At 39.1% G+C, this 18,247-nt stretch overlaps 1 protein-coding gene across 1 annotated transcript in view; it reads right to left on the bottom strand.

The window, feature by feature from the left end:
• PHLPP1 (PH domain and leucine rich repeat protein phosphatase 1) overlaps window positions 1–18,247 on the bottom strand; it is a 131,815-nt gene that overhangs the window by 51,451 nt on the left and 62,117 nt on the right. The window contains exons 2-3 of the mRNA XM_048938663.1: window positions 7,551–7,747; window positions 5,147–5,272 (exon numbers count right to left, since the gene is read on the bottom strand). Coding sequence (XP_048794620.1) covers window positions 5,147–5,272; window positions 7,551–7,747 — 323 coding nt within the window. The remainder of the gene's footprint in view (window positions 1–5,146; window positions 5,273–7,550; window positions 7,748–18,247) is intronic.

The raw sequence follows: 18,247 nt of genomic DNA, 5'->3' as shown, positions 1-18,247 counted from the left end.
TGTTTTCCACCCACAATCTATTATCTTCCAGTACCTCAAGGGTGGATGAAGGTATGATTTTTATCAGTAACATACAATTGCTACTCACTATGCTTCCTCGGAACCATTCCCATAAAAACAGAAGTCAATCAGCACAGTCCCCTATTTTGGAGGTATATTTGCAGAATTGCTACCAGACACAAGAGTTCATTTTAAATTCTACAGAATTTCTTATCCATAGAAATGTGGTCTACAGCACCAACCTTTTACATAGTCAGAACTCTTATTTCTACTGAGGAAAAACAGCCATGGGATTTCATAGATCAGCTTCATCGTTTTCTCATAACTAATGCTTACACTACAAGATGCACTGTTCTAAGTATCAAGAAACTGCTATAATAAACTGCCTAGAAGAATGAGTGAAGCAGCTAGTCAGAGCAGGTCCACCACAGGGAAAAAACGCTAGAGTTAATCCTGCACAGCTGTTTTAGATATGCCTCTGCACAAGCTTAAGATGGATACAACTGCTTTAGAGGTCCCTTCACTACTTATATAGGACAAATTAAATTGAGATTTATTTTTGTTTTTGTTTTCTGCAAAAACTTCTTTTCACAGTGCAGATGGATTTACATACATACAGCATACTCTGCACTCTGCCCTGACATGAAAGGAGTAAGGCCAATATGGCAGCATGTCCCACTTCCTTCAATTTGCTATTCTTGCTCTTTTTAGAGCTTTTAAAACATAACATACACTGCCATCACGATTTACTCTATCCTAGCAGCAGGCTTTGTCCAGAATGGCACAGATGTTTCCACTGCAAGCCTAAAGACAGTGGTTTCTGAAACAGAGAAAATATTCATAACAAAGGTACACAGGAGAAAACTCGTAAGTTTGAAGTTTTAAATCAAGGATCACTTTCTGTACAAACTTTTTTTTTTTTTAATTAGGAGTGTTGGAGACTTATTTCTGCATAGATACAAATCCACCCTGCCATCCACACCCCACGCAATTCCCCAGCAAACATACTATCACTACAGCAGCAGGTCAGGCAAAGGACAGCAGCATGCCCCTGAACATCTTCATCTACCTGTGTTACATGCAGCCATGCACAGGCAGCTCACATGAAGCAGTCATGCATTATTCAGTCCTTGTCTCTCATTGCCTCTTCTTCTACCTGCCCCACGGAACTGAGTGCTACAGAGGGAAATAGTTGTTGCAAGAAGCTGTCAACACACTTCCTGCCCTTCCAGAACAGAAGTGGGGGAAGTTCTGCAGGGTCAGATAACCCAGCTCAGCGTGCACAGGGATGCACGCTGCTTCCAAGAAAACAGAATTTGCACTGCACCTTTACTTCAGATGTGCAATACTGAATTTCTGAGACAGACGTAGATGTCTCCTTTTCATTGTATGCCTTGGAATATGAAGGACTGATTATCCTTCTTCCACTAGCTAAGTCATCCATGCCATTAGTCATGTAGTTGTCAACACACAGCAGTGTCGCTATTGAAAAATGCTGAACTGAGTGCAGCTGTTACAAGTGCCATACAACGGGAGTACATCACCACACCCCAAATACAAGGCTTACAGCTGCAAGTTCCACAACTCCATCACACTTTACACGGCAAAACAACCTCTTCTCTGTCACATTAAGGGTTCAGCTTCTTACTTTTGTTCAATCAACCCACCCACCTTCCACAATTTTGGATACAGCAAAGGAGGAAAGCCCTCATTACGTATTCCTCACTGTTAACTGCACATTCTCCCCTTGTCCTTCGGCAGTTTTAAACTTAAGTAGTAAACAGTGGAAGAAATTGTGTGAATTCCAGCACCACGTCAACTTTACACAGATAAAATTCTTTAAAGCCATAAAAAAAGATGTTCTTTTACCCTCTTGCCCCTCATTACCCCTACTGCTGTATAAACTTATTTTTCAACATTTGGCAACAGAACAAGCATATTAGATTAAACAGGACCAAGTTTGTTGCTGTTGTTTTCTTTTTGAGCTTCCTTAATTAGGACTCCAGTATTTGGAAACTGAAAGGAAAGAAAATGCACCGTGGTACAGAAAGCTGTCAATATTAACGAAGAAGCCACATTTCCAGCTTTTAAAAATATTCTGTATGAGGTTAAATCTGCATATCTAAAAGTGACCTATTTGGAGTAACTGTGCCACCAAGTTCAATATTTAGGGCAGTATTTGTGTAATAATTTTAGTCAGCCCTAAAAGCGAGAGCTCTGTTCACCTCAAGATAAGCTCTCATACAAGAAAAACAATCAAAAAATCTATTCATAAATCTCTTCCAAAAATGTACTGGGGCAGAGCATCAGAGCTGCCTTGGCTAGGATATATTTGACTTTTAGAATGAATCAGATTATACAAGAGCGATGTTCATTTTTAATTAAGCTAAACCCAACCCTCCTCAAACAATAATTCAAATCTTCTCTAGAATACATTTACTTATTGTAGAAATGATGCATTAAGGTTTCCCTCATTCTGCAATGCTCCTCAAAAGTCAACACTGACAATAGTCAACACTTTTTTGGTGTCAAAATAGTCAAAAGTCAACACTTTTTTGGGGAAAAAGACTGCAGAGCAAGCATTCTTTGCAAAGTCTCCTTTCAAGATTAGGCCCATTATTCACAAGTTGTAATAGTACCATTTGGCTCTTCTGAGGTACACAAACAACATGAAGTATTTTTGCATAGTTAAAAATTGAATTGGGAAATTCTAATGAAGTATTTTACCCATGATTGCTTTCTATTCTGAAATTTACATCAAAGCAAGCATCACAAACCTCCGTTTTTAGCAGCATGCAGCAGGAGCATGAAGGACTATAAAAAAAGCTATCAGTTAATGTAACTAAATTAATGTTTCAAAACTGTCAGCAAACTGTAACGTTCAAAATACACTCAGACACTATTCAGAATTTATGAAAGTGCAAGCATTCTATCCAGGTTCTTTTTAAATTGAGGTTGTGTAACCCATAGAACGCAACTACAAGCTGTGCGCTGGAGAGACATATTTTCCCTCCTAAATTTGCTTGCCTTCAGACATACAATACTTTATACAGCCTTTTCGTGGTTAGTAAGAACATTTAAACTTCTCTGAACTCAAGCAGCTTCTGTGTTCACAGCACCTGAGGCAGCCTACCTCATGTAATTTTATTTTGTCCTCTGCATGACAGCCTTGGTTTGCCTGAACTACATGAAAATGAAACTTATTTGTGCATGTAGATTGGTAACGATTAACCTCACAGTTAAGCATTTGGACATGGGCAGCATCAGCTGGACTAAGTTAGAGTTTCTTCCCAGCATTACTAGTTTTTCTGTTTCTATTCTTCAGGAACTGTTACAGCACAGTGCTTCCCACACAACTGTCTTGCATACAATCATGCTTGTGTCTTTCAGTCTAAGGATAGAAAACCCAAACATTAAAAAGGCAAATAGAAGTGACAACATGCAGTCTCCAGAAATCCTGAAAGCTAATTCTCATTTTTGGGAAGATGGAGGAGTGGTTGGAGAAAATTAAGCCTCATTTTTTTCTTAAAGTGAGTTTTAAAAAAAAGTAGAGTTTCCTCAATTCTGAGGGCCTGAAGAGACGCAAACTACATTTTACTTCTCCCCTTACATAAGAAAAACAGGAGGATCTCATGAGTGCACAGGGATATGTTCTCATACTGGCTACCTTCCCAATGCTGTTAGTCATTTGGATGAACCAGAGAGAAAAAGGGAAGCACAGCAAGGCACCGAGTGAGCTTATGCTGACAGTAACTCAGAGGGGCTTTCTGGCTATTTATCCCTACTTCTAAAGTTCATTGTTTTGCACTGTTTCCTCTCTCACTCATTAGGTTTGCCTTTCATTTATCTGATGTGGAAGACTCTAGAGATGAAAGGACATGACTCTCCCAGGCAGAACCCCAAAGCAGCAAGCACTCATGGATCTGACAGACCACACCACACCGCCTCACAAACATGCACTGGGCATTTGTACCTTGAGTCTGAACAGACCCAGTAGGGATGCCAAAACAAAGTCTTCTTAAAGAATTTAAACTTAGAGAACACAAAGGATACTTTAAGTGATGCGGTGCTTGGAGGTGCAATAGTTATTGCTCAAAAGAAAGCTTGACAAAATAATCAGGTCTCTTAAAAAAGCCCATGCAACTCAGGCTGTACCACTGGCAGTATGCTGGGCAGATTCATCGCTGCAATCTAAAAAGACCAAACAGTTCTAGTGTGCCATAAATATTTCCAAATAGTATTACACAAAAACTAGTTGCTTTAACATAGCAAAGAACGTGAACAGCCCCATTAAGTAATAACAAAGGAACAGTTTAGGAACCCCTAGAAAACCAAAGATTGCTACCCACACAACAAAAGAACTTGCATAGTAAAAAAAAAAAATAATAATTAAAAAAAAAAAAATCAATGAGTCAACATACACAAAATACTTCAGAGAAGATTGAGGATAGGGATTGACAGAAACCAAGGAATTGAAAAAAATAAAAATAAAAATCCCAAAACAAACTCCAGCCTTTCAACAATGCAAAGTGGAACTGAAGCGTCAAAGGAAATAATGCAAGATATAAATTCCCATTAAAAATGCCTACTGTAACAGTATAAAACTTCCTTAGGAAAGAATTAATCAGTAAGTTTTTCTGACGTAAAATTTTTGCTTATTAAAAAAAAAAAAAAAAAAAAAAAAAAAAAAAAATCAATTCTAAAATTGAGGAGTGATTCAGCAACCAAGCAAGGAAACAACCCCTTAGCTAGGAATGCAGGCTTTGGGATCTGCGTTGGGAGCTAATTAATAAAACCTAAAATTTTGTCAATTTTTCAATACAGCCTTTTAAATTTCAATTCTGACAGTTATTTGTCATCATTCATGTTCTAATGATTTCACTCCATCCATCCAGATGAATCAGATGACAAAAGGGAGACAATTTAACACAGCACTTTGCCTGCACAATCAGAGCACAGAAGTCTCAGCATAGAAAAATTCACCTTGCTATTACCCATTATCAAGAGGTACCAAAGAACTCCCTTCTGTGCACTACAAAGAGCAGCACAAGTTCATAATAATGTGAACCCAGAAGACTACACTGCTGTATGGAGGATAGAACTGTGGGTAACACTATAAATTTCATTCAGGAATTAATGTTCTCACCTTTGATGCTTGTCGAAGCCATCGTAAATATTCAGTGAAGTTATCAAAACAAATGTAGTAAGTCTGGCTTTGAGGTCCAGAAGAGCTAAATGCTAAGCAGTGCTGGTGCTTTTTCACTTCTTCCACCTACAACAAAGGCATAAAACTGTTAGTGAGCAAGAAACTAAAACCTCTCTACAGAGCACCCCAGAGAAAATTCATGTTTGTCCAAGAGGAGTTCTTCAAGTAGAGCTGTACTAACCACTCTCAAGTATAAGCTGGATCTTAACTGTCAAATATTCATGCAATCTACACAAGCAAGAAGTAAGAACACAACAAAACCTTTAAGCTTGTTTGTCTGTTCTAGAATACTAGATAAACTTTTAAAACAAACAAAATGTTTGAAAAAAATTCCTAGCCACATGATTTACTCTCTTGTCATATGAAAAAAAGATGCAAACTGGAGATGCAGCAGGCAGATAAATTTGGCAACAGCTCAAGTTTAAACTGGTAATGGATGGCAATACTGAATTAAAATATGCTGCTATTCTCAACATTTAATGTTTCTCTGGAGATTGCTTCCTTTAAACCTGTTTTTTGGGGGTGTTTTGTTGGAAATTTTTTTCCCCAATGTATCTGCAACCTTATTTCTGGTTGCTATCTTCAGTACAGCATGCAAGATGTAAAGAAACCATCCTAAAGAAGGAAATAGCCAAAAATGACATCTTAAGAGACTGAGCATCACAGAAGGCTTTCAATCCACAGCTGTCTTTATGCAACCTAAGGGAGCACAATTTATACTCCTGATTATTAAAATGAAGCTTTACCAAATGCTTCTCTTACACCCCAATTAAATTCTTTGGCATTTCTCAACTCGCTAAAAACACCCCAGAATACATCATCCTGCTACCACACACGCGCAGTCCCACACAACTTATGGTTTCAGTGCCTCAGCACGGCTTTCTGGAAAGCCTTTGCAAACCAGGAAGTGCAGAGTACTTATGAGGTTTAGAAAGAATATTTTCTGAATAATAATTTAAAAAACACTGAATTCTGTGCCAAGCATCCTCCACTCAAGCTTTGTCAGCAGAAGCCCTCAGTACAGTTTTTTTTCCTTGCTTGGTTCTCCTTTTCTTTAAAAATTTGCTGTCAGCTTTCAGCTTTACAGTCTTTGTGTTTTATGCTTTGTGATGCATTCCTGCGTAAATACACTTTTTCTTCTCAAAAAAGGCCAACAAGGACCAGAATTCTCTTCAGCGTGCTGCAGCCAGGAATAAAGCTCACCGCCAGAGTTCACACACTGCTGCTAAAAAGGGGGGGAAGTCTCTACTTTGGTACCTCCATGGAGGAGTTGAAGAATCATGGAAGCATGAGAGAAAAGAACTCACAGAAGTTATACTAGCAACGTGGATAGTAAAATAACACATCTACTTCAGTCTGCACATATTATATTAGGCACCTTTTTTTCTCAAACTTAACAGTATAGAAAGTAAAACAGCACTATTTCAGGTGCGAATTCATCCTCAGACTAATGATTCTCTTCCCATTACCTTGGCTAAGTCAATAATAGCACTCAAACTATATTCAGGCTGAAATAGTAAGGATATAAATCTTACTGCTTTCATTAAAGTTCTACAGATCTAAGAACAGTTGAAGGTGGAAAGGATCTCTGAAGGTCATCGTGTCCACTTCCCTTGCTCAAGCAGGGTCACCTAGAGCAGGTTGCCCAGGACCATGACCAGGCAACTTTTGAATAGCTCTAAGAGGAAGACTCTCCAGCTACTCTGGGCAGCTTATGTCAATGCTTGGTCACTGATGAAGGGGGGAAGAGGGGAAGAACTTCCCTATGTTTAGACAATCTCCTGTGTTTCAGATACATTTCATCAGAAAACAAAAAGCCAGTTTCAGCTTTTTGTAAATGAATGTTTGCTGCTGCAAGCTTGTAATAGATCACTACACTAATAATGATGAAAATGAAAAACCAGAAAACCAACCTCAAAACACAAATAAAATGTGCTGTTACTTCTAATTTTCAGATCTTAGAGTAACATGACACGGATAAAAACAGATTAAAAGACACTGTAAACTCTAAACAAACTACAGATTAATGTATCCTTTGTGAGCTTTTATACATATGAAACACTATTACGTACATAAAACACTGCACGCAAGGCAGCTGAATGTATCCCCCTCACTTTTCCTTAGCATTTCAATCCAAACATTCCACACCATTAAGTATGAATTTCTCTGCAATCAAGAATTAGATATATATTCTGATTTTCTCCCAGAAACTGATTTTCTCTCCAGACACAAGCTTTTGTGAGGGGTTAGGAATCATGGCAAATGAAGGTGATCTCCTCCATGAATAAAAAGATAGGGATTAAGCAAACGAATACATAAAATAAGAGTAAAAATATAATCTTACTTTGCCACCAATTAAAGGGAGGACATGCATCTTTCCCGTCTGGCTTTCTTTCACTGATGAGACAATTAGGCATGTTCCACAAAGGATAGCTTGACGTCTTGTCCATCTGTTGACTGGCAAATGTATTTTCCCTTTTCGAACATTGTACATTCCTGAGAGCTGAATCCGCTCGGAGCTGCCAATGCTGTGGGGCTTTCCTGAAATGGAAACAAAAACATCCATTTAATCATGGAAAATTTCTTCCTGTTTCATTCAAGTCATCCTGGGACTTCATCACAAAGTTCCTTAGCTATGAACCGCAGTGAAAGGAGTGACAGCAGCTTCAGAATCAAGTAGTTGATGCTCTTACCTTCATTTGGTATGTGCAAAAGGGGGCGATGCACTGCATGCACACTCACACCTTTGCATTTCCACCCATCCTTACCATCACAGCTGAATAGCTTTAATAGCTAGTGTACAGTTACTACTCTTCCTCCAGCCCATCTGTTCAGTCCGAATGCCAAAGCAGAGGTAGTACACAATGAAAGCCACAATGCGCACAGATGCAACGCCTGAAAGACCCTGCTTTGGTCTGATAACTTCAAAGATGGTGAAGTATTTTTGCCTATATTTACAATGAATTCACTATTTATGATTTAGATTATAAGCAAGGCTAACAATTAGACCAAATATGTTAAATGATGGTTTATGTGGCTCAGATTCTACTATCTATTAAGAACATTCTGGTAAAAATGGTTTCTGGTAAAAACCATTGTTAATAAGGACAACACAAAGACAAGCACCTCTCTCATGTCTGTAATAGAACCACGTCCCTTTAGGACATGGATAGGAAGAAGCATGATTCATTCATCCTAATCTGATGAATTTATCTATTTCAAGTTATCATATCAAACCCCAGAAAATCCAGCCCTTATATTTGGATTCACCAAAACATATTAACATAGGTAAGGTAATCACGTTCAAGTTAAATAAGTTGAGATTTCTTGAAGTACACCAGTACTAGTGAAACTCTGCAAAGGACTTCTCATGGATGAAGAACCAAAGGCTACTGTAACTTAAGGTATTTTCCAAGTCACAAGGCAAGATAAACCATTTATTTTCCTACACTAATATTTAACAAAATTCTTAAATTATTAAGTCAAAGCACTAATAACTGATTGGTTCTCCAGAAAATCAGGGAGTTGATCCTCTCTCCTAATTCCAATATTTTCAGAACAGCACTAATTAAACTACAGCAGTGACAAGTGCTGCACATTATTACTACAACTTGCCATTACTAATCTTGTTCATACAACAGCTCATTTGTCTTAATGAGTCTGCTCTTGCCTTCCCATTACTTAAGACAGAAGACACCTACCACATGGCCACTCCACTGTAATTCCCTCACCCTCACCTTCCTCATGTCAATTCTTACCCCCTTACTTAAGAAGTAGCCTTCCCGTATCTTCCTTACAGATTAGTAAGCCAATGCCTAGACATAGTTAGCCTCAAGCCTTGCTCAGTTCTAATAAACAGTATCATTTAGACTACCAATGCCTGCTCGTAGTTTGGATTTGCAGGAATGTTAATGTTGCTTGAAGCTAAAAGAGAAACCTCAGTGCCAATAAAAATCTAGGTGCCTCAAGAAAGCAGTAACTTCATTATCAAGCAAATTCAAATCCAACAATAGAAGCTGCAATTAAGCACTTCTCTTAAGCCCAACAGAACAGAAAGAAGTAGAGCATATCTATTTCTTATAAAGCCATCGTACTGTTAGGGAATACAAGTGAGTAAAATAGATCAACACAACCCTAACTAAACACAAAAGCCAAATCAATATGAAACACAAAAATCATGGTTACTAAAGCGACAGTTTATCTAGTCCGTGCAGAATGATAGACTTTATGCTGCAAACCACTGATCAAAGAATCTGTTACACAACAAAAAAGACAAAAATGTCTGTAATGCAATACAAAGTGCCTGTGAATTGTCAAAAGTATGGCTGCACAAGGAACAGTCACCAGGACTATGGACAGTTTCAACTCAAAAGTGATATTTCAAGGAAGGTCATCTCCCATGGCATGTTTCTAGGTGGGAAACACCAATCTTCAGAAATTCTGTTGGATTACTAAGTGGATAACAAAGTACACGAGATCCCACTGCAGTGCTGCAGCCTTGGCACGAAACACGAGAACAGTCAGAAAGAGAGAAGTAACATTACCCGATGTACTGCACTGGCAAAATGATTACTGGGATCTGACAGCAGGTGCTCGCACTTCACAAAGGGTGCTGGAAAATTAGAGAATCTTCAGAAAAGCTACAGGAAAAGAGCCAGGAAGAAGACAAGCCTGCTTCCTGGAACCAGATTAAACCGTTTATTTTCTTGAACTAGGCTCCATGAAGTTAAGTACAGCTGGGCCTGTAAAAACACCCGGTAGCATCTAAATGGAAGTTTTCCAAACTTCAGGTAAATTCAGAGGTAGTTAAGTTCCAAGTCACATTAATAATTAGCATCATTAGTAAATGTTTACTAGGAAAGTCAGAACAGAGCTATCACAAAGTCTCCATGCTAGGTACAAACTGTCCTTTCCTCTCACATCACAGACAGATTTGATGGAAAAATTACCAGAGTAAAAGTTTCCAGCTACAAAGGTTTTTACAACAGTCCCTTCAACTTTTAAGCACTTCAGACGTGTTTTCCTAACAAATTCTGCCTATCCTGCTACATTAAAGCTGAAAGATTCTTGATGAGAACACACAAAACTAAAGTATTGAGTGTATTTCATTATAACAAAAGGTTTCTCTCTTCCTCTTCTTGTCTACAGCACTATATAACTTGCAAAACCTACATTTGATGTTGGATCACATGATGTTGCCTGAGATGCAATCAGCTCATGTATCATTCAGTTTTCTTCCTACCAAAGGGTTGCTACTATTCAGACTCAACAGTATCAAAATGCTTTATTATCTGGCAAATTACAAAAAAACCTTCAGAAACTGCTGGTTTCTTTTGTTTTTAAATAGAGGTTAAGTAAAGATCTCTAAATGCACTGAAGTTTTGCAAGTAATTCAGAGTAAAAGCTGATTGAAGAGAAGCAAATTTGTGGACTGAAAGATAAGCCTGAACAGTGCTTAATGGCTCAGCGACTTGCTGACGAAAGAGCATAAAGGCAGGAAAAACTGAAACGCCAGCAGGTTACGGAATTACAGCCACAACAACAGAGGAATGGGACTCGAGAAAGGTGCAGCGAGCATTAAGATCGCTGCTCCTCACTTCACCGAGGAGAGCAGCAGGTGGCAGAGTGTCACACTGCCCCACAGCCGGCTCCTGCCGGAGCACCGCTGGCACCGAGGGAGCAGGAAGAACAAGAAGACTCACGTGTACCCGTGCTTTTTACGACCTGAAAAATAAGCCAATGAGAAGGCCCCAGCAATTAGTGCAAATGACCTTTTCCCTAAGCAGATACAGAAGGGATGGGACAATGAGAACTTCACCAGAATACCTTTAGGCCAAGGATCAAAGGGCACGAGTTACAGTATCATCAGTGCCACCACCACACATCAATGAAGCAACCTATCATTGCTGGTGAAAAAGGATCATCTGTTCTGAAATCACCTTCTGCCTCAGACTTCCCACTTGAGATTCAGAAGACAGTGTGAGATTCACGTTATGAATTCCCTTCAGTTTTAACTACACCCAGAGGGAGCAGACAAGTTTCCAGTGGGCCCTATGATGTTATACTGAAGCTGTCAGTTGTGCAGATAAAAAGGTATTGATGCTCCTTTGTGACTTGAAACACATATTCAAATCCTGCCAAAAGCAGGAAAATAATTATTGTTGCCTCGATCAGAGAGGAGACAAATATGCCAGAACATCTACAAGTCTTGCATACCAGAAAATGTTTTTCAAATGTTAAGCCTAACCAGAACAGTTGGAGCGTTTTAGCAAGAAACCATAAAAAGATTATTTTTCATTCTTGTCAGAACTCCAAAACTACTGCAGCTCCTAAGCACACCCACAACAGGACTTTTGTTCCGCACGAAGCATTAGAGGAGATGCCTCAAGGAATTACAAACAGACCACTCATTTGGCTATCTTGACATTCATGGTTGAATTCCTCTCAGTTTTAGCTTGTCCTAAGTCCTGGAGGGAAACTACTGGTATTTAAAACAAGGACAGAGAGAAACGGGGAATTTGATCAGAACGGTAGGACAGCTCTCTAGAACCATGAACCACTCACAAGAAGCATGGATGGGACAGACACCCTTCAGTGATCTTAAAACATGATGACTTGGCAACGAGCAGCTCGAGGAAGCCACCGCTGCACCACACACTGACTATTACCTAGAGCAAAGCCTTCAAATCTTACTAAATACCCACAGCCACTTGCTTTGGATACTAAGTAGAGCTCTTCATCCTAGCAATAGAAGGCATATGGAATATATTACCATCAGAAATTATGATATACCAGCTCATTATGGGACATGAAGAATATTTGGAGGAGAAAGCTCTCAAAGCTCTATGGCTGATTAAGTTGCAAGTTACTATTCCACCCTGTTAGAAAAGTACAGCCAATGAAGTCTGCCTCTAAAAAACTATTTAAGACATTACCAAAATAAAAGTGGAGGAAAGAGTTGCCATAAGAGACACGTTCACTTCTGTGCAGCAGCTTTTATTTTTATTGCTAACGTTGGTCTGACAGAATGAAAGCCAGCAGTTCTGAGCACAGCTGGGCAGCTCACAGGGAGGACCAGGCTGCCTTTGCTGAGCACTCTCAGGTACTAATGGTATCAAAGGCTGAACTGCTCAGTGGCAACAGTGTCCAAGTTCAAGGCTTTTCAGAAGGGACTGAAGGACTCAGTCTCAGCCCTGACTTAGGGATGGTCTTTTTCAGCTGCAGCTGGGCCAGCAATAGAGGTCGATATTCTCATCTGCACATGGCCAAGCCCTTGGCCTAAGGCCAACACTGCATCAACGCTACCACATCAGCTGCTCACTGTAAGCTGTCCCTAAGCCTTTTCAGGCAAACCAAGCTGCTTGCATTTCTTGTCTCCCTCTGACCAAAAAGAAAGGCCACAGCAACACCTCAGGGTGAGCAGTTCTGTATGGAGAACACAGGAAGAGCACGTGGACACCAAACCTGTATCATAGTTACTGGAGAGGATATGTAATTAAGCCCACCTATGGCTTTCAGTAAGTAATTTCAGAAACAAGACACTTCCCACACTAACACTAACGAAGTATCATGTTGTTTGCTTCTCCCCTCCCCCCATATCCTCCACATTCAAGTCAAAAGCAAGAACCAGTTTGAAGATATTGGAATCTGGTGAGGAAAGCCAGCTGGTTTCCCAGCTGAGGTGGTGAAATCAACAGAGAAAGTGGATTCTCAGTGCCTACCTGGAACACCATTCCTCTGACTATGGGAAAAACCTTGCCCCAGACTTTCCTACAGACCCCCAACACACAACCACCACACGCGTAGAATCACCAAGATTGGAAAAGAAATGACCTTCAAAATCATCTAAGCCCAACCATACATCTACCACCAATACTTCCCTACTACACCATATCTCTTAGTACACAGCAAGTAGAGGCTGGTAAATCATTCCTGAACCCTTACTACCATTCTTCTGCAGATTTCTACTTCTGCCCAAATCCTTTAATTAAACACAGAGAAAGCTATTTCCTGCAATACTTTTGAAGCATTTCACTCATATAAGGTTGCTTCCCCTTTCACTGTAGTCACACTAAGCGTAGTTGTGATGACTTCAGGCAAGGTCCCAGTGCAATGAGATGTGTAAAAATAAAGCAGTGAGGTGGATTTAAAAAATAAAATAAAATAAAAATGGGAGCAAGCACAGAAAGCACAAAAACCACAAGTAAAAATCCCAAAATTACTTCACTGTTCTCATTTTTATTTAAAAAAAATATATATGAAGAAAGCCTACTTAGAAAGTTCACATGCTAATTGTTTTTTTCCTTGCTGAAGAAATCACATTTATAATTTAAGAACAAAAGTTCAAAATCAGCAGATTTTACATTTATTTATATTCAATGCCAAGAATTCAACTAGTAGCATCTATCAGCAATCAAAGGATGTTTTTGCAAAGATAACAGATCAGGCATATATAAGGTAAAGTTTAACTAGCAAAACCATTCCAAAACTAAGAACTTGAATTTTTGCACTCAAATCTGCTTAGACTCTTACAAATTCCTGCAGGGTTTAACACTGCTGATTGATTCTCTATTGCTCTGTGGAACAGGGTCTCAGACATCACCACACTGTTTCTATGGGCACGTAACTATTAGCACAGACTTTTGTAGCATTTTGGTGCTCTCTGTATTAATATGAGAACTGGGGAAAAAGCTGAAGTGATTTATTTCTTTAGAAATTAGCAGTTCGAGCCCAAATACTTGAAGCCTGACAACTTTTAACCTGAGACACAAAATGTTTTGGTTTTCTTTTACTGTCTCAGTTCAGCTTTTTCTGAAATGTTCTCTATGAGACAAAACAGAGTAGAAGACAGACAGGCTTTCAGTCTTTATGAAGCTTAACTTTACTCAAAGATCATCCTTAAAGACAGGAATCATCACTATGTGATATGATGCAGTAAAACACAGTCACCAGTTCTATAGCAATAATCCTGATTAAATCCTCACTAGAAGAAAAAAATGAATTTCTTAGTACAGAAAGTAACTCTCCCTGGTTTTTTCCCCCCCCTCAAAGTTCACTTAATCATTTCCTATGTCTTATTCTCACTACTTCCACACAAGAGACCTGAAAACATGGTATAAACCATTAAAAAGACATTGCAAGCTAGATTTAGCAGTATTTCTATCAGGTATCGGGTGTTTCTTCAGAGGAAAATGGTTTCAATAAGTATAGTATCAAAATCTCAATAACAGCCTGCCAAGAGCTTCTGAGGGAATTAAAAGGAACAGTGATTCAGCAGAACATGCTTAGACTCATTGTTGACATAGCACGACTTCAGTGCCAGGATGATCTAGGTGCAATGGTGAACAGGATGCTGCCTGCAACTAAAAGCAAGCAGCACAAGTTCATCTGGATTACTGTGCAGAGGCAGAAGATCTAAAGCCTTGGAGTCCAATTGCTTTCATCTTAACAAATGAATTGCAGATCTTAAGTATTTTGAAGCTTTTTATCAGTTACAGTATAGCACGAGTAAACAAAAGCCAAAGAACACATCCCAAAGGCTTACTTAAAACCCACCTACTCTTAAACTCTTCATCCAGTCTTCAGCTTTCCCTGCAGAGCACTCCTGTGGCTGAAACAGAGGTCTCCACACTTAAGCTCAGCCCAGTGCACTTGCCACTCTCCTCACTTGTCTACAGGAAATTTAAGCAAGCTGCATGCAGGTAGACAGGGCTGTTTCAGGAAAAAAAAAAAAAAGACTACAACACTCAGAGCACACTTGATACACTCACTTTTGCTTGCATTAGAAACAATGAAGTGTAAGTTAAACTCTAGTATTACACCCAAATAATTAAATGCTTCAGTTTGAAGAAGGCTCATGAAGTTCCATTCATAAAGAATCACATTCAGTAATAAAACTCAACTGGGAAAGCACCATACCACACTTCTGCAGAGAAAAGATAACTGAACCACCAGAAGTCTTCTTTCTCCCATGCTTGAACAGGGCTATAAAAAAAACCTATGTTACTGGTATCCAGGATTCCAGGAAATACTGCCTAAAACAGCCTCCTCATCTTGAACTTCAGATTCATTTAATAAAGATGTTCAAGAAGTTCCTCAGTGAGATATTCTACCAACTGTTTTGGCTTAAGATAAGTTTAGAGCAGAACACATCTAATACAAGAGATGTGATCAGATAGAGGGACAAATATTTTCTGTAATTCCAAGACTACTTTATCAACATATTTCATGCTATCCGTGATTAGGATGGAAATCCAACTTTCTGCACCCATTTCCAACTGCATGCACTAATACTAAAAAAACAAATGAAAATTGAACAGATAGGATCAAAAAGTTATGTTTCACAAATATGCTTCATATATATGCTAGCTTGGAAAAAAGCGTAACTTCAGTAGGATAGGACCCAAGGTCTGCAGAATTCACCTTTCCCCTTTCTTCCCCAATTCAATCCCCACAAAGCACAGTAGAAGAGAATGCTGGAAATGCACTGTTTGTGAAGTCACGCAAAACTGACTTCTAGTTACCACAACCCCAAAGCACAATAAAGCCACACGCAGAGTAAAATCCTTGGCATTCCAAGTCTAATGTAATTGCTGTACTGGCAAAAGCTCTGAGCTAACCAACTGTTCTAGGCAAAGCTGGAGCCTTGATGGAATTCAAGAACAAAGTTGCACCGATGACTCCACTGAAGCTAACAGCAGCTTTCAGGTTTTATCAGCATTAGATGCTCAGCATGAAGCGCAGCAAGTAAGCTCAAAATAACTACTTGAATGCACGCTTCTCAGAGGAGGAACAATGACAGCCCCTGGCAGAAGTTCGAAGTTCATCTGTATGCCTTAGCATTACGACAAAGAAATCTCTGCTCCTTACCAGCAGAAGTTGAGCAAAGCTCCCCACAGTCCAATATTTACCTGCCTTAACCTGAGGCTGGAATATGTAGATAGTCAAATATTTTAAATACACAGCTCCAGAGGAACAAGAACTTTTGAGTACACTAAATTAAGCATTGTTTAATATGAATGTCACGTATAACACAAATGCTGTCAATGTATTCTAGACTAAAATGCCATAAACCTCAAGATGATTAAACTATTTCTGCACATTAAATGTATTCAAGTTCCAAGTAAGAAGATCTTCTACCTGCTCTTTCATTAGAAAAAATTAAATTTGGTATTCTACAACATATCTAAAAGCATATGGTGATCTACATTCCTATTAAGTTAAAGCATTTTAAGTATGACACTTCCTACAATAGACTACTGTACCAGCACTATTGTACAGATCAAAATCTAAATGCAAGTTTCATTATAGGACCCAGCTGATGAGCATCTTATGTCAAAGCACTTCTGTGCAGTATTACAAAGCTATTACTAGCACATATCAATTAGGTCTAACATAAAAATCCCAAATTTTAAAATGAAACAGTATTTTAAGATGTTAAATGCTGTCTGGTAAAGTCCCTTCAAAGTTTAGGACTTTAAAAAGATCAGATTTAAAACTGTCAACACCCACCAAGCATTACCTAACAAATAAATAAACAGTGGAAATTGTAGGTAAAACAGAACAGTCACCTCAAGCTACAAGAAGGCAAAAAAAAAAAAAGTGTAAGCATATTAGTCAGACAAAATACCTGTTGGTTTTAAACACTAAATATTTCTAATACAATTTTATTAACATAAGATTTCAATGCAATGACCAGAAGAATTCCAGCTGAGCAATGTCTCTGTAAGCCAGTCCTACTCCATCCTTTAAAGCCATCCAGCCCAACTTGCTATGGAAGTGTTCCTGCCCTCCTTAACTTTTCTCTTTACAGCATCTGCAAAGAGTTGTGCAGAAATATGAATGATGGAAACACAGAAACTGGATCAACAGCTGCCCTCAAAGCTTCACTACCTTGATTTCAGTCTGCTGACAGCTGACAAGGTGTTTCAGTTGCTGAAGGTGCCCGGTTGATCCTCTCTCAATTGACTTGTCATTCAAGTGTTCGGGTTTTTAATTTTACATGACAAAGGTTGGATTATGTTGACATACATTAAGCGTGTATGTAAATGCATGCAAATACGCACTAGTAAAAGGCAACTTACATAAGAACTCTGTACTTCAGAGCACATTTCTGAGGAAAAGAAAAACCAAGGAGAGAACAGCTGATTTTCTAAAGTTGGAGAAGAAAGAAACAGTGGGGAGTGAGATAAGAATCACAAAGCAACATGAAAGGGAACATTTTTCTCAGTGCCTTTCTACTCCTGGAAACCGAGGCAGAGATGATTTACCGCATGTTCCCAGATATCAGAATTGCCACTTTCTTCTCTTTTCCACAACGGAGACTGGAAGTAACCGGATAGCATACGGGAATTGTCTGCAGGCGCATGTCATACAGCTTCATTACAAAGGGCAGGAAAAACAGAAAAACCAGAAGAGATTGGCTTTTTCCATTCCCCCTGAATTAAAATAAACTATTACACATGAGTCATCCCAAACTCATCAGTTTTCTGTCCAGGGCGCTGCAAGGGTCCATGAAAGTACAACTGTAAGTGCTAGCTCATAAAACACTCCGAATGTAAGAATTCAGAATTCCCTTTTTATGTTACACACCCCTTTAAGTATAATGCTGAAAGTTCTCACATCCACAGCAAAAGAAGAAAAAGCCTGTGCAAGGGTCCAGTTTTCAAGCACACAGTCCCAATTAAGAGCTCCTGAAGCCACTTCTAAGGCAGGAAGCTCTGAGATAAAATTAAAACAGGATCAAAATTCAGTTTTGACAGGAAAGCGAGCGTGCTAAAAACAACCCTGTGAACTTAGAGTACAACTAACCCTGGCTCAATTTTAGAAAGAGGTCCCTAAGCATTCACTCCAAGTACACCGCACAACACTGGCAGCACCAATTTGCAGCTGGGGCTACTCAGCAAAGCTCTCTGGCTATTACCCAAGTGAGTCTGAAGTGCCCAATCACACACCTGAGAAATCTACCCTAAACACTGAGCAACTTTACTGGCATTTGACAAGACCTTTCAATATCAAGGCAGAAGAGCAGTCCAGCTGGAT

This window comes from Lagopus muta, chromosome 3 (genome assembly GCF_023343835.1).
Source record: "Lagopus muta isolate bLagMut1 chromosome 3, bLagMut1 primary, whole genome shotgun sequence".
Taxonomy (NCBI): domain Eukaryota; kingdom Metazoa; phylum Chordata; class Aves; order Galliformes; family Phasianidae; genus Lagopus; species Lagopus muta.
Note: the sequence above shows the minus strand (reverse complement) of the source record. Positions and strands in the feature narration are given on the sequence as shown.